Below are 25686 nucleotides of genomic sequence, written 5' to 3' on the forward strand. Positions count from 1 at the left end.
CGGGAAGAGAAGTTTAGAGAATTCAAATAAAATTCACACAGAAATGTTAGGATCGCTTAACATCTTTTAGCCTCTGATCATATTCGGAGGCCCACAAGAAATGCATTGGGAAACACGGAATGATTGCCCTCATCTGTCTAGTGTAGATGCTTATTCAAATTAATGTTGGATGTCAATGTCAGAATTTCAGCATTACCCGAAAGAGATATCAAAATAATTTCACCTTTTATTACCGCTGAATGAAAATAGCAAAAGTATAAGTTTAGTGGAAATGAATCAGTATAGATTATTATGAATCTAATCTCTTCTTAATTTAAATAAAAATATATGTCAACATATCATTGTAAATGTTTTACGTACCAATTTCATGCTCACAATTCCTTTAACAGTAATAAGATAGCTTTGACCGTCAGATTTTATTCTTTAAAGAGATCATTCATAACTGCTTAACTTCCTACCCAGTTTAGATGAAATTAGAAAAAATTAGAAACAGTAACTTAAATGCTTCTTTGAGATTCTAGAAGAGGAACTGTGTGAATTAGAACAGCCAGTTCAGCACCCATTTCGGTCTCTAAATTTATACTCTGGTACCACTTCAATGATCTGTAATAGTTACAAATCAGACAGAATTTCAGAGACGTCTTGAAGTGACCTATTCTCAGAAAAGCAGATAATTTATTCAGAGATTTTTCTGCTGCTGCTCAAGAAATCTGTGGAAATTTTTATGATTTTCTCCATTTAGCTTGGAATTTTCTGGTTACTTAGTCACGAATACCTGGTTAGTTCTATGTTGTTGATTAATTAACAGGAAAAATTAATTAACTGTGGGTTGGTTTTTTTTTAACTCTAGGGGTCTGTTTTTTACAAGATCAAAGTGTCCTTCAAGTTGCAATTTTATTGTTGTATCATCTGATTATCTAACCCAACAGGCTCAAATATCCAGCTATATAAAATAACTCAGTAACTAAGGGAAACATAGTGTATATTTGAACAGGATTCCCTATTCATCTCAGTCAACTGACGGTAATTGCAGCTGCACTGGAAATGTCTTCACCCTGGGGCTATGAAATTTGAACACCTAGCTCCCTGTAATTGATTTCCATCAGTTCCAAACAGGCCCATCATTCATCCTGTGCATATTTATTGAGCACTCTATGTTCCAGGTACTGTTTTGGCCTTATGGGATACATTAGGGTACCAAGAAAGAAAGATTCCCTATCCTCATTTGAGCATGTGTGTAGGCAGGAGGGGAGAAGGCAGTTAACATATATAATAAATAAATGAATTATATGGTATTTTGAAGATATTAAATCCCATGGAAATTAAAGAAAATGTAGAGCAAGTTAAGGGGTACTAAGTGGAAGTTGGAGGAGCCTGCATTATGAAATAGTGTGGAGGGGGCTGGCTCTCAGAGGAGGGGCGAATTGATGGATGTCTTGAAGGAAGTGCCTGAACTATCAGTATTGCTTCAACAAATCAAAGACCCTGTTTTTTTTTTTTTTTCATGTGAAAAACAAGAAAGTCATTGGTAGCCAAGTACAAGCTATTCAAAATAAATAATTACATGAAATAAGGCAACATAATTCATATTAAATTTGAAATGAAAATGATACTGAATCACTCACCAAGAGTTTCTTTCCAAGAAAAAGATATTGGGCCACAGTTCTTTTGTTTTGAAATAATAACTTCATCAGATTATCTTTAATCTATTCTATTTTTACAATATTTTATATATTTTAATATATTCTAGCACATATTGAAAATTAATGTTCTAGAAGAGAGGAAGGAGTCTGCAGTATCACAAAAGGAACTGACACAAGGGTCCCCACACCTTCAAAGATACCATATTAAGACTGACAATAATCAAGGACATTTAAGGGAAAGGCAAATAACCCAAGTATATATGTACATTTACTTTGTAGAACTAATATAATGATGTATTCCGTAACCTGAATGAGTTCAGATGATGCTTTGTTGCCATATAACAACAGCAACAACAATTTGCAGTTATCGGAAGCTTATCATATACCACACTTGGTTCCTATTCCAGAGCACTGTATGCTACTTCAATTACTCCTCCCAACAAGTCTACAAAGTCTTTCACATCCCCATTTCACAGATGAGGGAGTTAAGCATAGAGGTTAAATGGTAGAGTTCATTTTTGAACCCAGGCATATTGACTTCAGACCCTGGGGCATTAACTATAATGTGACTCTGACTCCTGTTGAAGTTTTGACAGGCACTACTCCAATGTGAATAAAATACAAGGCAATACACTAAGATGTGTGTGTGGGGGTGGTGGGGGTAATAGGATGTTGACTAATATTCATCTGAAAGTAAGAAAGATAGTTATCTAAGATATTATTTGGTAGAGATGAACCCCAATATCCCACTAGGTTGATTCTCTGGCAGCCTAGTATCTCAAACAGTATCCACAGCATGCTTGGGGGAGAAATGGGCATGCCACAGTGTGCAGGGCTGACAGTAGCACCTCACTGTTTTCTTCAATTCCATTCTTTTGCTGTATATTAGAGTTTGTGAAGTAATTTAAAGGCATTTACTGATTTTTTTTAAACCTAGTTTGATTAAATTAACCTTCATAGATAGTATTTGAAAGTTCTTCCAATGAAGAGACTGCCAATTAAGCATAATACTAAGAACTCAGACAGCAGGAAAACGGCACAGGAACATTTCTCCCACTTCCTTACTGCATACATTGTCATTCAAGTCACACTACTGATTTCAAACAAGGATGTCTAATCAGATCTGACCCATTCAGTCACATTCCTTTACATTAAGACATTATCATTTTTGTTAACACCAACAAAGGTGCTATGCTTTTAATAACAGGAATAAAATATTTAAAATAGTGTTCATGTCATTTGCTTATGTCCATTTTCATATTTTATAAAGCACGTAAATTATAGGAATGCAAGTATATAATGTACCAAACTAAATATTCATGTGTTAAGAATATATTCTCAAAATATTTGCTGGTTAAGAATATATTCTCAAAATATTTGCTGGTAATTGTGAGGACACAGACCTAGATCATCAAAACAATTACCATTACAAATGAAGATGGAATTTTATTTTAAAAATCAACACTAATTTACTTCTGCAATTGACATACAAATTAATAGGACTTACACATCCATATGTATAACTTTCAAATAATGTCCCTAAATGTCTAAATGAATCTTACTGTTTTGAGCTTAGTTATAATACTGATTTTTTCTGTTCTTTTATAAAAGGTTATATTTGAAATATATGCATGCATTTATGCAAGAATATAAGTTTAATTCATTTTCAGGTGATTTTTATTCAATTAAAATATTTGATATTGACTTAAATGATCACCATCCACACTAATACTTTCCTTTAACTTCATTATCTTTCTGTCAATGGGCTCTGGATAGTCTCAGAAATTTAGGCCTAAAGCTTTCTCTATTGCTTCTCTATTTCTTGACATAAGAAATTGATAAATCCTATGTCTTCTTTTTTCTATAAGGTGCTTTTATTTGTCTCTTCCTTTCCATTCATTGCTACCACTATCTAAGCTCTTAAAATTTAAGTAGATACTATTTTCATCACTTCTTTTGTGTTGGTCTCCCCTGTCATGCCCAAACACTACCTAATAGCCATGTTGATCTATTCACAATTGCTAGATTATTATATTTTAAATATTAAAGTTTTTAATTTTTTTAATTTTAATTTTTCTTCAAAAACCATTATTAAGTAAATTTTCCTACATGGCTCATAGAACCTCTGCCCCACCTATTTTATCTTGCACCCTCTGGTCCACTCAATTCTGCCTATTGTCTGGTACAAGACAATAATGCCAAGCCTCTTTTGAATTTTTATTGCACTTTGGTGATAAAATACCTATGACATTTTTTCTGCTTATTATTATACTTAGTCAGATACATGCTTTTCCTCACATTGATTACCCTTGAGGGTACAGAGCATGTTTTACACACTCTTTAAAAGTCTCTAGCAACTTCTAGCCTATTTGCCTGCTCATAAGTACTCAAAATTAATATTTGATGAGTAAAGGTACTCTAAAATAAAGCAATATTGTCCTGGTTTTTTAGAATGGACTTTAACATGTTTCAATCCCTTAGAGGCCCTCATATTCTCTGCTTGCCATCGATCAGCATATCAGCTAATAGAAAGTTACTATATATGTAGAAGCTACTTAGACACATCCCCAAAGAGTTTCAAGAAATTTGACAGTATGTCATATTATGAGAAATGTGAAAATGAATTATATTTTTATAGCCAGATTGTAGGATGTCATTTAGCATAACCTGGTTTTCTCCAAAATCAAAAAAGAGAAAAGAAATAAAATTTAAAAACAAATTATAGTAAATTGTTCACCTTTGCATATCTTCTCTCTCACATTTCCCAGAATTGTTTTCTTCTTTTTTTACAGTCAAAAATTACATTTTCTTCAAAATATGTTTAATAATTTACCTGCTGAAATCTTCTCCTATCAACATTACCCCTCCACTGTTTTCTTTATTTGGATTCATTAAGCATTTGCACTGGCTTGCTCCTACTATATTATCCTACACTGACTTTTATACAGTTTTATTTTGTTTGTTCAAAAGAAAGCTACTTATTTTAGATGTAGAACAATTATTTTATTTATTTTGGTTCCTACTAAGATCATGGAATAGTTTCACATATATTCTACATACTACATGATACAACTTTCATTGACTGGGAATAAGAATATGATTTTTAACAGGTAGAACACTGTATCAAAAAAGTCAGCACATTCTTTTTGAAATTGTACCAAGGTATCTTAACAAATGAGCATGGATGTGGACCAAATAGCAGGGTCAAAGATGTTTTTCAAAAATGAGATAGGTGTAGGATCATACTTTAAAAAATTTTCTTAAGATTTGCCATCCTTATGAAGGATGAATTAAAGCAAAATTAGTAATCTTTAAATCCTGAATTGAGATGCTGCAGCCAAAATTAGGGGAGCAATGTCTTTAAGGGGTTCACTTTAAGAACAAGCTGTAACTTTTTTTTCAGAGAGGGAGAGAGGGAAGGGCAGAGGGAGATGGGAGAGGGAGAGAGAGCCTTAAGCAGACTCCATGTCCAGTGAGGAGTCCAATAGGCACTTGATCTTACAATTCTGAGATCACGAACCTGAGCCGAAATCAAGAGTCAGATGCTTAACCAACTGAGCCACCCAGAAACCCCAAGATGCAACTTTAAATAACTACAGAACTACTTAGCAAAAGATAGAGTTTAGGAGTAAACAGATTTCAAGATTAATATAAACCTATATAGACAGTGGCCTTCATCACTTGGTTTTGAAAACATATACATATTTTTTACATTATCTTAAACTTCTCTGTCAAAAAGAGATGTGAAGAATACATATTTTTTCAACAAAATCAGTGTAAAAAACAGCAGAATATGTGTCCATTGGAGGGCATCTACCAAGTTGGAATTAATTCTGAAACAGTTGCTTTCTATGTCTTATTCCTCAACTTACTCACTACTACATTTAAAAATAGTCTTATTTAAAACAAACAATACTGTTGAGGTTAGGGGGCAAAGAAATACCCAGATAAGTTTGTTGCCTATCTTTTTCCTATCAGATAATGAAAAAATCATGAAGAAAATTACCAGTTCGTGTTATTGTCAAAATAAATGAGTCCTAGACTTTTTAAATTGGGTCCAGTTTAGTAGTGCACATCTATGTTCCCATATTCAGAACATCTCTAGAATCCTAGCATATAGATTACAGTAATGAACAGAAGGGTTAAAACAATAACCCAGAATTACCAAAAAATGTGGGTACTTTGCAGTGTGAGTCGCATTTCTTATGCAAAAATCCAAGTATTTACTATCTACATAGCATAGTATGGCACTAAATTATTAATATATAATGTTAATTAAATACTGTTTCATTTATGTGAGCTTTAACTCTTTCCTTTGGAACATTAAATTCTGTAACTGAAGTGGGTATTTTCTTTAAGTAAACTATACATAGCTCAGTTCAGCTATCAGTAAGTAGGTGATGCCACCCATAGCACAATAGCTGAAGAATTCCTTTTTCTTTTTTAGATTTTATTTATTTATTTGAGAGGGAGAGAGAGAGAGCGAGAGAGAGAGAGCGAGCATGACAGGAGGAAAGGGCAGAGAAAGAAGTAGACTCCTCGCTGAGCAGGGGGCTTGATGTGGGACTTGATCCCAGGACTGACATTTAACCAACCAAGCCATGCAGATGCCCCTGAAGAATTCCTACAGGAATTCTAAGGAACAACAGATTTGGGGTCTTAAGATTACATTTGAGAGCCTTATTGAGCTACATCACTTTCTTTTCCATTTTATTTCAACTGTGAAATAAAGATAACAATACCTAGAATTGTTCTGAAGTTTAAGTGAAATACTATATGACAGCCTTTTGAAAATTATGAAATGCTCAAAAGGTATTATTTATGGCACAGTGTAATCTGTTTTCTCAAGTTAAAAAAAAAACCTTTGGAAACAAGTTTTCATTTTTTTATTCTCTTCTTTTTCAAATCTTGATTTTCCCCACTGTGCGTTGGGCAAAAGCCAAAATGAAGAAAATTGTCAAAGAGAAATTTTAAAGCCAACTTTACTGTGTCTTAACTGGGTATTTTTGGCTTTGAGGCTAATCTATATTAATACTTATTGGATGACTCCAAGTATAAAATTGGCCATCTTTGATTTTATTTAAACACATTTGGAAAATACATAAAATAGTGTTTAGAGAAATGTATGAAGTATTTTAATACAATACAGTATTTTAAGCTCTTTAAAGACAAAAAATATTTCCTACATTGTCTCCTTCCCACCTCATTTTATTCTGGTCCATATTGCAGTGCAATGTATATAAAAGATTCTCAGTAAAAACTGATCTGACTTTTTGTAATGAATCCAGTTACCAAATAAATTTTATTCTAAGCATGAGCTATGAAAGAAAAAATTAATAATTCTGATTTAATTAAATTTTGAAACTTTTGCTCTACATAAAACACCGTTAAGAAACTGAAGAAATAAGCCTGAGAGATAATACTTATAAAACATATATCTGATAAACAACTTATATCCAAATATATAAAGAATTTTTAAAACTCGTTATTAAGAAAACGGGCAACCTAATTAAAAAGTGGCAAAAAGATTGGAACAGATAACTCACCAAAGAAGATAAACAGATGGCAATAACACATAAAAAGATGCTCAACATCATATGCCATTAGGGAATTGCAAATTAAAACAATGAGGTATCACTACCCATCTACTAGAAAGGCCTAAGCCAAAACAATGACAACAGCAAATTCTGAAGAGTATGTGGAACAAGAGGAATTCTAATTCATTGCTGGTGGGAATGCAAAATGGCACAGTCACTCTGGAAAACAGTTCAGTGGCTCCTTATAGAACTGAACATACTTGTACCATACCATCCAGGAATTGTACTCCTGGGTATTTACTCAAATGAGTTGAAAATTTATGTCTACATAAAAACCTGAACATGAATTTTATAGCAGCTTTACTCACAATTGCCAAAATTTGGAAGTAACTAAGATACTTTTTAATAGGTCAATGATAAATATGGTACAACTATCTAGATGATGGAATAGGTTAACAAAAATTCAACTGAATAAATTTAAAGATAAAATTTGCTTTATTCAACAACAAGTTATGAATTGGACAGAATCTCATCTAGCAATAGAAAGAGCTCCATCAAGCTGTAAAAAAGCAAAGGTTTTGAAAGGTAGAAAGAGGTAGTAAAAGGAAATTATTAGCAAAGGATGCATTGTTTTGGGCAAGGTTGTCCTCCTAAGGGAAACAAAAGAGAGTCTATCAAGAGGATTACCTCAGGAGTACTGACCAGGTAGTTCGAGTTCAACTGGTAAAAGTTACATTACTGGAAGACTTTGAAGCTGCAATAAGGTTAGGTATCAAGTCTTGGTTTGCCAGCATGGCATTTAGCACAAGGGACTCCATTTGGGGCCTGCTGTCTCCTTTTTAATAGATATTATTTAGTATCAAAAACAAGTGAGCTATCAAACCATACACACAAACACACACACACACACACACACACACACACACACAACCCATAGAGAAATCTTATATATATGTCACCAAGAGAGAGAAGCCAATCCAAAGGGCTACATACTGTATAAGTCTAACTTAATCACATCTTAGATAGGCAAAACTAGCAACATAAAAAGTTTAGTGGCTGCCAGAAGGAGGGGGAAAGAATGAATAAGTGGAGTGTACAGAATATTTAGGGCAGTGAAACTATTCCACATGAAACTATAGTGATGGTTAGATGACATTCTATTTTTCTCAAAACCCCTTAACTTGCCACACAAGGAGCAAACATCAATGTAAATAATGGACTTTAGTTAATAATAATGTATCAGTATTCATTCATCAGTTGTAACAAATGGGGGATCTGTGTAGGGATATGGGGAAAAGGGGATATACAGAAACTCTGTGCTTCCTAAGCTTTTCTGTAAACCTGAAATGGCTCTTGAAAAAGGATATGGATCTCAAACCAAGAGGAGCCTAAGGAGATATACAATTAACTGTAATGTGGTATCCTGATGGTTCCTTGAAGAGAAAAAGAAAATCGAGGGAAAACTGAAAGAAATGTGAATATAGTATGGACTTTAGTTAATTACGATTTATCAATATTGGTTCATTAATTGTGACAAATGTACCAAGGTAACATAAGGTACAGTAGTATTGGTATGTGGAAATTCTCTGTACTATCTTTGCAAATTTTCTGTAAGTCTAAATATACTCTAAAATAAAAAAGGTTACTGAAATATTTTTTTAAGATTTTATTTATTCATGAGAGACACCCAGAGAGAAGCAGAGACATAGGGAGAAGCAGGCTCCTTGCAGGGAGCCGGATATGAGATTCAATCCCCAGACTGGGATCACTCCTTGAGCTGAAGGCAGATGCTCAACCACTGAGCCACCAGGCATCCCGGTTGCTGAAATATTTATTAATCATATGCTCTAAGTAGGAACAATGCTAGAAATATTTTTAAAGCACACAGATTTTACACATAAAGTTATTAAAGCTATATGTTTAAATAAAAGTATAGGGGCCCCTGGTGTCTCAGTCAGTGAGGTATCTGACTTTGGCTCAGTGGTGATCTTAGGGTTCTGAATCCAGCCCTGCATCATAATCATTATTGTTGGGCTCCTCTCCCCCTGCTTGTGTTCTCTATGTCTCTCTCTCAAATAAATAAAATCTTTGAAACAAAGAAAAAGTATATTAATATGTTATTAAAAATTTAAATCTTAAAGAGCAATGTACAAAGCTAAACAATCCATGTGTGGAATGTGTATGTCATCAGAGCAAAATGAGAATATTTTGGATTTTAATGTAACCACACTATTTATTAAATGCAAATGTTCTGTTTAATTGTTATGCTCAGTGTCTTGGTTTCATTTATTTTAAAATTTACATAAGTAGCAAGTTCATAATATAGGCTGTGACAGAACTATATATCATTTAGATTCACCTTTCTCCTGTGGTTAGAGATATGCATTGCCCGCAAATGCAAATAACAACTGACATCCTTGGAATTTCAGTTTAGCAGCTAGTATCTTCTGAATATATGTATTCTTTTACCTCATGCTAGGGCAACATATTCCCTAAAATATTGAGTTGCCTTTGCTTCACGTTCTGTGATGAAATAGTTGAGATTAGTTTTTCTTGGCTCAATTAATATGGCATGTGTTCTCTGGACTCCACAACTCATTGGTCATGCGAAAGGCGAATCTTGCTCTTGCAGCCGTATTGATCCACGTGGCCCTTTTGGTTAGGAGTAAAGCCTCTTTAATTACTTTGGCTGACTTTCATTTTTTACAAAGTCTTAGGCACATTAGCTATCATGCTGTAGTGTTCTCATTTGTCTTAAATTTAAATGCACCTTGGTCTCCTGAGATTGATTGACTGTCTATATTCTTGGGAAACCACTGCCTATCCCAACCTACACTAACTCTGCTTAGCTTAGAAGTCTGAAATAGCAATCTCTCATCTTATCCCAGAGCTTGATAACCTCTTCCTTTTCCTTCACCAGAGGTGTTTTGACCTTTAATTAAAAGGAAAATTTGTTGTCTTCCTTTCAGAAGACAGCAAATAATGAACTCATTAAAATGAGGTTAGTGTTCAGGCCTTAGAGCAATAAGAGTTGAAGTCTCATTAGCAGCTAACAATGCAGAACACAGCACATAAATAAACCTAATATGGCACAGCCAAATGCCTCCGTGCATTAAATTTGAGCAGAATCAAATGTTTACCGTCAATGATGTCTAGGGCATGAAGTTTTAATGCACTTAATAAAGGAAAGCAAATTGCTTCCTATTAGCCATGAAATGTTACCACAGAAAATGCCCCTAAAAATGTATTATGTAAATGTGGGATATGTTAGTAATTAACAAGGATATGTAGAAAAATATCTGCCTTGCTTAATAGATGCAGCAATTAGGAAGAATAAAGATGACTCAAAATCTCTAAAGGTAATTCTAGAGATTAATGTAAAATAATGCAGAATGTGAGAGTAAGATTTTTTTAAGAGACTTTATCTCATATGTGACCCAAGGTGAGAGATATTTGCAATGTCAAACTAGACTTGCTTAATAAAATGAAACTTCCCTGGAGTTGATTAAATATCTTCTGGGAAAGAGATTTCTTAAGAACTTATTTTAAAGAGCTACTATACTTCATTTACAAAAGCAGAAAGACTTTGTTTCAACAAATTCTAATACTTTGTAAGTTATTTTATAATGTGAAATGATACATAGTAAAATAATAATTAGGAGTTTTATTTCAACAGTTCAGTGAACATGCTGAAAGTATAAATTCTTAACAGCATCTAATATCTATGCCACAATATTTACATAAAAAGATTGGTAATGATATGCTCTTTATTCTTCATGTTTCACATTCCTTAAATAGGGTTAGATTGTTGTTTCCATATTACATTTCCTCTGCATGTATAATATACTCCTTAAAGTAAGAATTGTTAGAACAATTTTTTTCACCTGATAATTTGTTGCATCATTTTTTTTCCTCTAAAATATTTGAAAAAGTTTACTTTCATTCCACACTTCTTGAGCTCTTATGAAAACCTAGCAATGGAAAAATGTTGTTTGGGCCAAAAATTTTAGTAGATTAGGGACACCTACTTAAATAGATAAAGCCAACTCACCCAGCAGGTTGAATGATATTGGGTAAATGATACTCTGAGAATTTTGAGGAAATACTTCACTTCTGGAGAATAACTGCCAATTTCCAGTGTTCATCTGATAGCTCAAATCTGGACAAATCCAAGAGGCATTACATCTCACATCCAATCATTTCACAACTTGCATTCAATTCATCATTTGATATATAGTGTCCCAGAACCTCTATCTTCAAACTATATCTCAAATCTGATCATTTTCCTCCTAGTTCACCACCCACTCCAAGATACTCATTTCTGAAGTAGGGTAGTTGCTTCTGTCTTCTAAATGCTTCTTTCTTCCATCTTTTCTTACCCTTACCTGGCCAGTTCTTCACGCATTAGCCAAAGATTCAAAGTGTGATGAACATTGTATCCCTGCTTAAAACTCTCCAGTGGCTTTCTAGTACACTCTTCTTACTATACGATTTTATTATTTGTTTATTGTCTGTCTTACCCACTAGAAGATACACTCCTAAAGAAAGTACTTTGTTTTGTTCAAAGCTGAATCACTAATACATAGGACAGCTGGAATATATTAGCTACTCAAACATTTCTTGCATAAGTAAATAAGATAACATATTTCATTTATTTGAGAATCTTTCTTAAAATTACAGCAAAATTTCCTTATTAAAAATATTTGAGATGTGGGTAAGGGCAGTCACAGAACCATTTACATGGAAAATATTTTGAATATTGCCTTCTTTCTTTGGGAAGTGAGAGCTGTGCTGGAAAATGTTTTCATTAATGCATTTTTGTTTTTTTTTTCTCCTTCATGAGTATCTCACTAGTTCCCCTTCATCTACAGGAAAGCAGAGTTGGTAGACAATCAGATGATGTCAAGCCTGTTTTGTTATGAATGTGAATTATAATTAGGCTTTAAATAGGATTGAGCTTGAGGAGGTGACAACTAAATCTCACAGGAGCTTTTTATTTTTGAAACCCTTAAGTCTCTGTCAGAGGGAGAGATTTGCCAGAAAATGATTTGTCTACTAAATATAGGAAAAGCCCACCTTAAAATATATACGATAAATTGCAATATATTTTGGTGATAATTTTTAAAACCAAATCAAGGTTCTGTATAGATAATGACATATGTTTTCATATTTATACTAAAGCCTAAAAATAGATGTATCTCTCCCTTCCTTGCATTCTAATGAGATGATTCTATTTTATCTGAGCTTAAGTAATAAATAAGCTTCAATGTTTCAAATATATATATATTGACTTATGATTTGATATTTAGCCTTTGGAAATGATTTTTATGATATGCATTTCAAAATATATGTATCTATGTGTTTGCTAAATGTTCAGCTATGTATCTCATGAAAAATTTTCAAATGTTTATACAGTTGTTCATGAAAATTGAAAGGATAAGAGTGTCAAATTAAAAAATCAAGAACATCCCCTACAAATGTGCATACAACATATTCATATAATTTCATTTATATAAATACATTTATCTATATACAATCTAATTTCACCATTACAATTTTAATATGTGCACAATATATCAGCAGAGCCTAGCACCTAGGAGACTACTTGAAGGAATGAAGTGTTCAATAAATGCTTCCTGAAGTTTAGTTTCTTGTGGAGACAAAGTTTTTGTTTACTTGAAGTTAATTTGGTAACTACAGGTAGTTGTATTTATTTGCAATTACATTTTTCTCATTTTACCTGTTAATAGACTCATATTTGTCAAATACTGAATTTATGCTGTCCAAATAAACAATGAATGGTCATTGTATTTTCAATTATATTTTCAGTAATAAATTTTTTGTTTGTTTTCTAAATGATCAAGGGGATGTTCTTGATTTTTTATTCAAATCTGTCAATATTATTTTATCCTTTTATCCAAATATGTCAATATTCTAATATAAAGATATTTTTAAAGTCTAAGCAATTTAGTTATTATGCACCTTATTAATAAACTCTAATAATGATTTTGCTATTAGATATAGCCTGTTTGTTCATCTATTAGCCCATATATGTATTTAAAAACACATATCCTTTTTATTCTGAAAGAAGACAGATTTATTCATTGTGAGACATGAAACATATATTTATCAACATGCCAGCTATCCTATATGTGGTATGCAATATATCAGTACCTAACAAAGTCAATGATTTATCTTTGTTAAAATCACTTATAGTATATCAATTGAATATTTATTGCATTAAACTATTTTTATCATTATCAGCTTTCCTTACTTGCTATTGCTTGCTTTGCCCTGGTTGTAACTGCAACTTGATAGAATTCAATATATGAATATAGCAATGAAAATAGTCTTCCGGTTTTTTTAAATGATTAACATAAAGACAGTAGTAAAGATAAACTGTGTGGTTTATAATTTCAAGCATAGTATAAATGAAATATCTGTCATGAAAAGAAAAAGTTTGGCAACTAGAAAGGTCATACAGACTTTAAACTGATACTCATTTACATTTAGGGTAAAGAGAAATTGTGAATGAAACCACATTAGAAAAAAAGAAGAAACCATACCTTTCATAATAAAAATTAGATAAAAACCTACAAACATCCTTAGATACTTGTAATAATATATCCCTTGTTCCTGTGAGAGAGAAATGATGGAAATCGACAATTTTTTATTTTTAATGTTGAATGAAATGGCTGTAGACATAAAATTTAAAAATTAAAATTCTGAATACCTACCATCTACAGAATTCCCCTTCTATGGTTTCAGGGCATTTTTAGGAGAATTATTATATAACCAACATAACTGCCGAGGCTATGCCAAGAATTCTGAAGCCAGTCTTCAAGAAAAATCTGACATAGAGTGCAGGTGTTTCCAAGGTCCACTGACAAAAGGGAGTTGTATATTATTGGGAATAGAAAGCATACTTTTTTGCACTCAAGAAACATTGTGGAATTGTTACAACACAATATTTAATCAAATAATGACACAATATAGCTAATAAGTGAATATCTTAGGAATGAAGAGATTCCTAAACAGTATGTGAGCAGGGAATATTTCTAGAGATGAAATTAGAAAAGTCAATTATAATACCAGCCAACAATCATTGAGTAACTCCCTGTGTTCATATAAGTATTACTGTAAGCCCACCCTGCACTCACTCTGGGTGAAGAGAAAGTGTAGGGAATGAGAAGTGAAAATTACAGATGTGAACAAAGGCAGAAATAAGAGTCCTGAGAAACAATGCCAATGTTTGATGTTGATTAAGGAGATAGTTGCTTCGGAAACTTTCATTTTTTTAAGACCTAAAAAATAAAGTGAGAATTAAACTTAGAGACTTTCTTCAATCTTTAAAGTAAAAAGTATTTTTGTTAATGAAACAACTTAATAGTCGCCTTTAATAATTTCTCAACAAGAATAAGATGCTCCAAGAAGTAATATCATTTTTATCAAAAGTATAATTCTTATTTCCAAGCATCTTCCACAATTTTGTAATATTAAGAAATTGATCTGAAGTTCTTTAGGGATATCCTGTAGTAATGGAAAAACACCCTTTTTTTTAAGATCACTTACAAAGAGCTAAGTTATTATATGAGTAAATGTACACACAGAGTAACATTTTATATAAATCACAACTATTCTGCAACTTACACTGGATACTAAACAGGAAACTATAGCATGAATCCAGGAAACACTTCTACTTCCAAGGGATTAGCCATCCACTTAATGTTTTTTCCTAAAACAATATGTATCAGATTTGGGCAAGTGGAAGTATGTGCTACTGGCTAATAGTTCAGAGAAATAGTTAAGGTAAATCATATACAACATTTTTCCTATCAAAGAGTTCAGTGTTAATGTGAATTAAGACCTTCCCGAGAGGGGTATAATATAGTGTTACCCAAACATTTTGAACATAGAATTATTCTTCACAGAATTGTTAAATTTCGTAGACCTAATGAACCATGGATCATAGTTTGGAAAATACTCCTCTGTACTCAGGAACTCTGTTTCATTGGTCATCTTCTTTTATACAGTAAAATCATTCATAATGACTCAGTATTCAGCCGAAGCTTCCACACTCCCAAGACTCCAAGCCAACTCTGAAGGGGGTGATTTTGTGTCTGTTTTGGAGCTTCCATCACACTACACAGCAATTCTATCAAGTTGGCTCCCCAACATAGGAGTCAAAATTATATAGAGTAATTCACATTACATTTTAAAATTCCAATATGTGGAATCTAAGAAGTAGTGAAAGAGAAGATAAGGGAAAGGAGGGAAACTAGGTGGAGAAAAATTAGAGAGGGAGACAACCTATGAGAGACTCCTAACTCTGGGAAACAAACCAAGGGTTGCAAAAGGGGAGGTGGGTAGGAGGATGGGGTGACTGGGTGATGGGCACCAAGGATTACACATGACAAGATGAGCACTGGGTGTTATACTATATGTTGGCAAATTGAATTTAAATAGAATATTTTTTAAAAGAATTCCAAGCTAACATAAAGAGAATTTGGACCAATTCAGTGTAGATCCTGACTGAGAATCCCTGGAAATATGTTGGAATTATAAACTACTTTCTGCCCACCCTCACCTAATAAAGGTTTGACTTTGTTATTTTGCTTGTGTTGTGTGCACATGTGCATGTTTTTCCCAGCTGACTCCTGATTACTCCTGGAGTAATTGTCTTTCAGTCATTAAGCTTACAATGACCAGTTTCATTGCACATCCCCAAAGAAATCCTAATATAAGGTAGTTCTATATCACTACTACTCTATCATCTACTTAAATACTGCTTAAATACTACTTAAACACTTGTTGTTTAGAGAAAATGAGATAGGCATTTTTGTCAATATTCATAAAAGGCTTTTGAAGAAAACCATGAGCAATCCATGAACTCTGAAGTTATATTTTTATCTTTTTATAACTCAAAAAATTTTGTAGTCCATGATAGAGACTTCGAGCAAAGTTACTTATAGGAAAAGTAAATTAAACAGTATAATTAAAGAAGAAACTAACTTTTAAAGGAGAATTCCAGTGGTTCAAATAATAAGTGTATAAATTTATAAATTATGTATAATTTATACATAATGTCTAAAACTATCTATACATTTATACAAGTGTATAAATTACCTGAAGGATATTATAGCTCATATTTGATGCAAATTTATTTATTTCTAAATTCTAATCAACTAAGTAGAGCATGGAAAACATGGAAACAGAACAGAATCCACTACATGTACTGAAAATGAGAATACAGTTGAAGAGACTTTGGGGCTTATAAGAACTGGGCAGTATTTCACCTTGCTTAAGGAAATTTTCTGACCTCAGGGAGAATAACAGACTACTAGCCAGAAAGCAGGAGCAGAAGTTCATCTCACATATTCTCAGAATGGACTAAGGTAAAAATGGCTTGGAATTCTGTGAACACGAAGCTGCCCAGGACACTTTGCAGTAACAAAGTTTAGGGCACAGAAAAATCCATTTACACCCACTGGGAAAGGAATCAAAGTCACATGGACTCTTTTGCTGATGCAATCAAATAAAATTTACAACACTATAAACGCACTTCAAATTTAATGATTTATATAACCTTCATTGTGTTCTTTGATAATCAAGCAGAAAATGCAAACTCTTCACATACGTGACACGAGTTAATATTATTTTGCAAGGTCAAACCAATTTTCAGATTTTCTCTTCTCTTTTGCCAGTATCCTTAATCAGCATCAATGTTTAACCTTCCAGTATGCAAAAAGCACTCTTTATGCTATGAGACTATTCCCTTCACCAATATATACACTTCTTGTTAGTTCCTGAAGTTTACCCTCCAATTATGGATAACAAAGGTTTAAAAACAATGATGCTATGCTCTAGGACCTTCACCTCTGTCTTTCCCGTTAGGAGTATTGTAGAGGTTTCAACAACACAGTTATCCTGTTGTGAGAAAGACTGTTTAGTGTAGCAGTGAAAACAGTGTTTTTTCCCTCAAAACCGTTCCCAACTCTTCCCCCATCTCACCGAATGTCAGAAATCTGAAGCATTAATGAAATCTGAACTGCACTTCACTTCCCACATCAATCCATCAAAAATTACACTATTTCCTTCCTTCTATTCCCAGTATGGCCAGTAGAAGTCATGCCTTAATTTTGTTCTTACTGGAACTACTGCAAAAGCCTCCTCAATGATTTTCCTGATTTTGCTCCAGTTTTCCCACAATTCCTTCTCAGCAAGTAGCCAGAGAATTGATTTAAAATGTAAATTGTTATCTCATGCAAGATGAAATAGAGTGTGGTGTGTTAAGATGCCAGGGTTCTTCCTGACACTGAGCCTGTTGTCACTGCTCAGTTTGCCGGGAGCACACTCCTCCAGAGCCCTGATTTGGGTATGGCTGGCCTCTTATTTTTTATGCCTCAATTGAATTGCCACTTTTTCAGAGATGCTTCATAGAGTACATTGCCTATCCTGTTGAAATGTAGATACTCTGTGTTAGTTTTAATAATAGCATATAACACTATTTTTGCGCGACTAACTATAATTTGCAACTAAATAATTATTTGATTGATTTTCCATGTGTATCATCTATGAGCCTAAATAGAACCTAAGTTCCACAAGAATAACAAGCTTGTCCATTTTGTTTGCCAGATATTTTCCAACTCCATAATCTTTTGTGGCCTATTTAGCCTCTCTGTGCATTATCTTCCTCATTTGTAAAGTAGGGTTAATTAAGGGATCACAGGGAAATTTAAAAAGATAATTCCAGTAAAGTGCTTCTCACTGTAACTAACACATAGTAAAAGTAAAGTACTATTAGTAAATAGTAATAGTATTTACTATTTAGTATTCATTACTTTACTATTTAGTAATAGTAAAAGTAAATTATTATTAGCATTCTTTCCCATGTCCCTAGTACCTACAAGAGTTCCTGTAATATAGCAGAGTTTCAGTTAATATTGTTTCAATGAATGGATGAATTAATAATGGCACAAGGAAGAAGAGAAGCCAGAGGGTGAGCTTCAGATCCCTGGTTTCCCAGAGATGTAGGCAAGATTGAGAGATGGGAATGCAACACTTGAGTGATGTGTGGAAAGACAAGAGGGTAATTGCTCTGAACTGCCATAGAGTTTTTCTACTGAGCAATTTGTTCTTCAAATTGAGTGTGATTTCCACAGAAGAAACCCCAAACTCTCCTCCCCAGAAAAGGCTCCCACATTTCTTCAGTATTATTCTTACAAACGTTCATTCATTCTTCTTTAGTTAACTCATCCATCCCACAATCATAGCCGAACTGTTCAATGTAAAATCCTGTGGAAGGCTTGCCATGTTCGTGTGATAAATTTCTTTCAATGTATAAATTATATCAGACATTTTCCACTTTGAGTTGAGTGACAGTAAGAGTTTATTTTTAAGAAAGGAGGGAGAGTAGGTTTCTGAAGAAGTGGGGATTGCTTCCAAGGGGAAGGAGATGAACAAAAAGGGAGGCAGAGTCTATCAAAGGCAAATTTCAAAAGCTTCATACTTTTACCCTCGGTCAGCCCTGTTCATCTTCATTTGTACATCGACAAATAGTCTGCACAAAAGTTCATGGAATCGTGAGTCATTTCATCCTGGGTGGCCACAAATTTACTGTAGTGGGACCTGAAGTTATTAAGGTTGGACCAAGTGTAAGGCAAACATGATCAATTTTGGCCCTCTCCTTGTGTTGTGGGTAGGCCATTTAAACTTTTCATGAAGCAATTTTATCCATCCAGGTAATAAATATAGAAGTAACTTGTTCGGATTCCCACTGGAAATCAATGCAAGCCTTACACGAAGATCTTGTAAGATAAATAACATACCATTTTTATGAATTACTGCATATATTTAAAAAAAACTATACAAGACAGTTAAAGGAACAAAAGCTAACATCTGTATTTAATTTGTTTAGATTTGAAAATTTGAAAGCATAAGGCTATATCAATATACATAAATAGTCATGTCTTATTAACTATATATTTAGAGTAAGGGTTAGCCTTTTATTGTTACAAAATTTTATTTATTTATTTGAGAGAGAGAGAGAGAGGATAAGAGAGAGAGAGAGGGCATTGGCAGTGGGGAGGGGTGGAGAGAGAAAGAGAGAAGCAGACTCTGCTTACTGAGCAACAAGCCTGACATGGGGCTCAACCTCAGGACCCAGAGATCATGACCTGAGCCGAAGGCAGATGCTTAACCTACTGAGCCACCCGGGTGCCCCGCATTGGTCTTATATTAACCTAAATATCGGAGTAGATTAAGACTTATGCAAAATATTTTGAAATTAGTATAAACAATGCACTAACAGTATTTCCCAATGTTCCTTGATGGTTATAATCTCCAATTTGAAGTTATAAGAATCATTAAAACTTCAGTTTCCTGGGTTCTATTATTCTATTCTCTAATTCAAAATTCCCAGAGCATGGGCCTGGGAAAGTTATTTTACAAGTATTCTGGTGATTCATTTGATATGGGCAACTTGGAAACAATTGCTTATGCCATTTTTAGAGCCAACTGGGGTCTATGATAAAGTACACAAGCCTGAACCCTATCACATTAAGACTAAACCAGTAACTCCTAGAATTCACAATATCTACAGCTTTGTGCTGTTTCCTAAGCCTTGCAATTTGATTTTTATCTCTAATTAAGACATATTACTTTTACTTTATAAACAAGCTTTTCTAAAGTAATTTGTGTCTTTCTTCCCTTACCAGTAAAAGACCATGGAAATTTTCTTTACCTGAATTTTGGAAATCAAAGAACATTTTTTTATACTGAAGTAGGCAGGCTTTGAACCTTTTAGGATTTGCTTTTTTAACCATTTGTTTTGTTTTGTTTTTACTTTTTTTTTAAGATTTTATTTATTTATTCATGAGAGACACAGAGAGAGAGAGGCGCAGAGACATAGGCAGAGGGAGAAGCAGGCTCCCTGCAGGGACCATGAGGTGGGACTGGATCCCAGGTCTCCAGGATCACGCCCTGGGCCAAAGGTGGCACTAAATCACTGAGCCACCCGGGCTGCCCTGTTTTGTTTTTACTTACAGAAATTATCATTTTTACTCCCACATTAATCAAGATTACATATTGGGAGAATATGACTAGACAACTCTATTTCTTTCAACAGTGGAAAGGACTGTCAAATTCTTCATAGAGTTAATTAGCAGCAGAAAAAAATCTTTCTGGCCTCGCTTCTGTGAGCTTGTCTTACTAGGCAATCTATAATATAAAATTATAAAATATCCATGATATGACAGTGCTGGTGAAATATAGTATACTATTCATATTGTTCTGATATCATTTAATGGTATGGTCCATGAACTGTGTTTATCATTTTACCATCAGGAATATGTTACTAATAAAAATAAATGAAATTAATTCAATTGAATGCCTTCCATATATATAAAAATATATCTAACAATACAGAATACTTAAAAATAAGTAAGCATTGATTGACCTGACGGCACTTATAGACTAGGAGAAGTAAGATATAAGCTGATGTAGTAAAGTGGAAATCAATGCAAGTCTTAAGAAAAATAATTTGGGAACTTACTCTGGGAGAGGAGAAAAGGAAAAGCTTTGAGACATCAGGACAGGCTTCATACAAAAAGGTGGCATTCGGGCAGAGCTTTAAAGAATGGGTGGGTTTGGGGAATGGGATGGGGAGCAGCTAGAGACTAACTAGGCAAGGGGAACATAGAAAAGGTGTGGAGAAATGTAGGTAATGGGAATAGACCCAGAAGACAAGGTGATTTGGGGGAATTAGCAATGCATGTAGCTCAATTGGAAATGAGGAGGCATCAGTAAATAATCCCTAGTTGGCTGGAAGAGAATGACATATTGAGTGCTCATTTACAGCCTTTATTGAGTTCCTACTATGTGCCACACACTTAGCTAAGCACTTTGTATGCCTTATACAATGTAATCCTCACAATAATAGTGTGAAACAGATGTTAAGCATTATTCCATTTACAGATAAAGGACAGAAGTAGAAAAGTGAAATGACGAACAAAGCTAAGCCATTAATTAAATGGCCTCCCTGACCCCAAGGATGAAGTGCATTTACTGCCTTTGGGATGTTAGCATGATTACAGAATGTAAGGCAAAGTGAAGGAAGATAAAACTGAAGGATGGGAACAGGTTAGAGACCACAGTGTTTTCTGCCCAAGAAAAAGACAATGTGGGTGTTCCTAAAGTGGAAGCAAGTTGATTGAAGGAAAAGCAGTTTGTTTGATGCTTATTTTATTGTCCCTAAGAAAACGTGTGGGCCCACTTTCTCGTAAGATAAATTAAAATCCTTTACTACATCTATCACAGAATGCTCTAGATTTCTTTTTTAGAATTTATCATGAGTTGTAATTACACATTTGTCTGACTTTCTGTTTAAAATCTCTCTCCCTTTCTAGGCACTGAGGTCCTAGGTTAAAGGGACTATGCTTGTTACACCCAACACTGTATGCAATTACAATATGTATTAAGTGAATTTAAGAATGGATAGTGGAGAAATGCAGAATAATGGCTTCAAGAACTCAGAAGTAGAGAGTTGGAAGGGAGTTGGAGTGATAAGGAATACAGGGGAAGGGAGAAACTTTTTTAAAAAATTATTTCAAGACATGGAGGCCCAAGGATTGTGCATTGAATAAAGTGAGAAAGCCAGAAAAAGGAACTTACCAAGATAAAAAAATGCATGATGTTTTCAATTTAAGTCTGTATTCCACAGGATTTACCAATATGCTCAACTAGTTCAACAGACTTTATTTTTGACTCCAGCCTCTTTTTAATATTTCGTTTGTTCTTTTGAAGAACTGTTAAAAGTACATTTTATACTACTGAGTCAAACTAATAGGTCTATTTTTTTCTTTTTTCCATTTAGTTCATAATATTTAAACAAGATTGGCCAAGATTCACTCAATGTAACTGTACCCATGGATAACCACTGATAATATAGTTACCAATCTTTTGGTTATTTTCTTTTTTATTTAATCAAACTAATTTGCAGGAGAGCCTTCTTAATTCCAGGGGACTAAGTAGTTTTATAATTTTTTAAAGCAAATGCTTAGCCTCTGTGACTAACGCTCAAAAGAATTGTCTATATTTCTATTTACCTTAATATATGGATAGCAATGACCAAAAATTTGTCTTATTAATACCTCTGGTTTTTTAAAAAAAAAAAACATTTTATTTATTCATAAGAGATACACAGAGAGAGGCAGAGATGTAGGCAGAGGGAGAAGCAGGCTCCATGCAGGGAGCCTGATGTGGGACTCAATCCCAGGACCATGGGATCACTCCCCGAGCCAAAGGCGGATGCTCAACCACTGAGCCACCCAGGCGTCCACAATACCTCTAGTTTGATATGAGCTTCTCATTTTCATCAGAACAAAGTAAGTCCCTTTTAAAAATCTGTTTAAAAACTTGAAAAGCATTCTGAATCAATAAGCAAACTAAACAGCCCCAGGATAGGAGAGTTCTGAATTATACTACATATGTTGGCATAGCAGTTGAAGGATTGGCAGCAAATTTACAGGTCTAAGTCTGACTCTAAGATTACTATCTGTGTGTTCTTATCCTTTCTACAAATAAGAAATTAACATAGAAAATTTTCAAATACAGAAAATAGGGACATTTTGCCACAGTTGGAAAATGTTTCTAGATGGAATTGGCTATTTCCTATCTGTCCTTGCCTTGTTCATATCTCAAGATTTGCAATCAACACCCTTTAAATTATACATCTTTCTTTAGTTTGTATAGTAAAAAACCCGATCTTTAAACTCCATGATTACACCTTAAAAAACAATAGGGGAGGTAGCACAGTTAAATAAATACTAAATTGCAACTCAAACAAATGTTACCTTCCTATTTCTTACCAACAAATGCAAGACTTGTCTACATCCAACAACTCTGAAAAATATCCCCCAAGGAAAAGAAGTGTAATAATCTGAAATCAAGAAATGTCTCACATGGAAATGAAAAATGATTTCAGTGCTGTGTGGTTAGAGAATTGCCTCTCAGCAGCTTATAATGTGCTTAGGACTTAACTGCTTCATAATTTGGTGAACTTTAATAAAAATAACAAAAGCTATTATAATACCTGAAATATGAATAGCATATAACAGTACCCATCAAAAACCCAAAAACAAGAAAGCCCATATTATTTTGTTTCACTCATGCATACACATTTGAAAAAGAGGCATCCCAATGCTTCATATTTATTTTTCTAAAATCATGTTAATTTCTTATTTATTTCAGGCATTACTAGAGACTCAAAATTTACTGCGCACTCAGGTTGCAAATTTTACCTTCAACCTTGGATTTTCAGGGAAGTTTTACCACACAGGTAAGAAGGAGCTTTGTGTTCTCAGGCAGCTACATATAAATAGGAGAGAGGATTTTAAATGTTTCATAAGTAGGAGAAATAGAATATCCAGACTGATTATGGGAAAAACGTGGGTACATTATATAGCCAAATCCAAAATCAATGAGCTTGTTTACTTTGGCAAATACTGTTAGAATCAAGGGCAGAGGAAAAGATTGACTTTTTCAACTCAGTAAAAGAAGCCATGATAATTATTCTAAGTGTGACTATGCATCTTGTCGCTCAGCATAGTCCAAGTAGAAAGCATAGTGATTGTGATGATGATGATGATGATGATGATGATGATGATGGTGATGATGATGTCAATGACACTCCAATAATAATAATAGTGGGTAGTGTTTTTAAAATGTCACAGAGTCAAGGTGACAGACATTTTTTTGTACATATTACTTTCCTTTGGAAAACATCTGGTGATAAGAGAGGAATTTTATAGCCTCAAAGAAAATTAATACAGGGTCATATTGCTTAATTTACCTTCCATTGCAGGATTTTTCCCTAAAAAATATGACAATTTGGCCCAACATACATTAAAACAATCATAATAAGGTTTGTATTTCTTTCCATCTCAATCCAGTCACAGTTGCACTTCTGCTCAATGTCAGCTTCTTAACAAATTCTTAAAATGTGATTAGTGTTCATGCACTACTCCATGTTCTGATATTTCTCACTTCTTTACCCATCTTCACCTTCAGAATATTACCTTTATTTTTTGAGTATCAGCATTCTAATGTCTGGCACTAGTATAGAGAAAACTATGTGCAGAGAAGTGACTTTCTTATCATAATGACAAAAATAACACAAAATGGTGTGTAAGAGCCTGTATTAAGGCAATACCTACTGTCTGCTCCTATTTCTGCGTTTGTGCTATAAGCCAAATACTTTAGGACTTTGCACTGTTGTTACTTCATAGTATCTTAGTGAAAACATTTCATGGTATTCTCTATGCATGCGTGCATGTTATTGACATTTAAAATATCCCATGCAAAGGTAGTCTTTAATTATCATAAATGCAGCTCATTTACACAAGGAAGCTTTTTAATGTTTAACCAAGGAGGCTCAGCATGGTTTATTGGAATATTGAAGCAGTGACGTCTTATTGGCTTTTCTTTAATGCTTTTTCCCCTCCCGATTTAAAACATGTAAATCTGTTTAAAGTAATAGAAGGAAAATTAGTATTTAGACCATTTGATAAATGATTGCAAATGATTGCATATTTTAAAAGGACATTTTGCGGAAAGAGATTTGGGTCATCATATCTGCACAGGCAAAGCAATTCCAGCTTACAGTTTTGAAAATAGACATGGTTTTGTAAATCTTCTTCAAAAGCCCCCTCAAGAAATGAGTTCAGGCCTAAGAAGCTCTGACTCTGAAGTTATAAAGCAGATAACTCTAAAGGCTGTATCTACTCATGCAGGGGAAAAATTATGGGATTATTTAGAGTTCACACACAAACAATACTATTTTGTCTTAAATAGCTATACAGTGCAAGTAAAGCCATTCTTTTGGTTGAAATATATCTGGATAACTGCCTCAGCTCTTTTATTTACTTTTCATATTCAGAACTATTAAAGCTGTCAGACATTCACAGAGTTAATGTTGATAGCAGGTTATAACACTTCTCATTTCTTCTTTACGATCCTGAACATGTACACAATACACATCCACTAGGAAATGAGCAACACACTAGTTAATATCACAGGGATAGTTGTTGGAGGAAGATATAAAAAAAAAGCATTTTAATTATGCCTTTTAAGAGAGCTTATTGACTCTTTATTGGCTCTTTATGTTGGTACTAACCTAACAAATATAATGGAAAAAGCACTCTATTCTGTTATGCTGTGGTGATAGTACACTTTAGAGACCAGGCAATATACATAAATTTGTAAATCCCAGAAGTTTTCTTTCCTTCATATAAAGATGAAACTTTTGTTGATTTGCTACTTTAAGTGTAGAATCATTGAAAGGTATTCATACTGTATTTCAAAGGTGTAATCATATTATATTGAGTACTTATTAATTTACTCAGAGATATGAAAGTTTCTTCTAGAGTGGAATTAATATTGGTGATGCCTACTATAGGGAGGGCACACCCCTATGTTATCTAGTCACATTCTTTTATGCAGGCTTAACT

At 33.7% G+C, this 25686-nt stretch overlaps 1 protein-coding gene across 1 annotated transcript in view; it reads left to right on the top strand.

Moving 5' to 3' along the window:
• LOC112931013 (bifunctional heparan sulfate N-deacetylase/N-sulfotransferase 4) overlaps positions 1-25686 on the top strand; it is a 286514-nt gene that overhangs the window by 120967 nt on the left and 139861 nt on the right. Inside the window, exon 3 of the mRNA XM_072755360.1 lies at positions 23429-23516. Coding sequence (XP_072611461.1) covers positions 23429-23516 — 88 coding nt within the window. The remainder of the gene's footprint in view (positions 1-23428; positions 23517-25686) is intronic.

The sequence above is a fragment of the Vulpes vulpes genome, chromosome 4 (assembly GCF_048418805.1).
Source record: "Vulpes vulpes isolate BD-2025 chromosome 4, VulVul3, whole genome shotgun sequence".
Lineage (NCBI taxonomy): Eukaryota > Metazoa > Chordata > Mammalia > Carnivora > Canidae > Vulpes > Vulpes vulpes.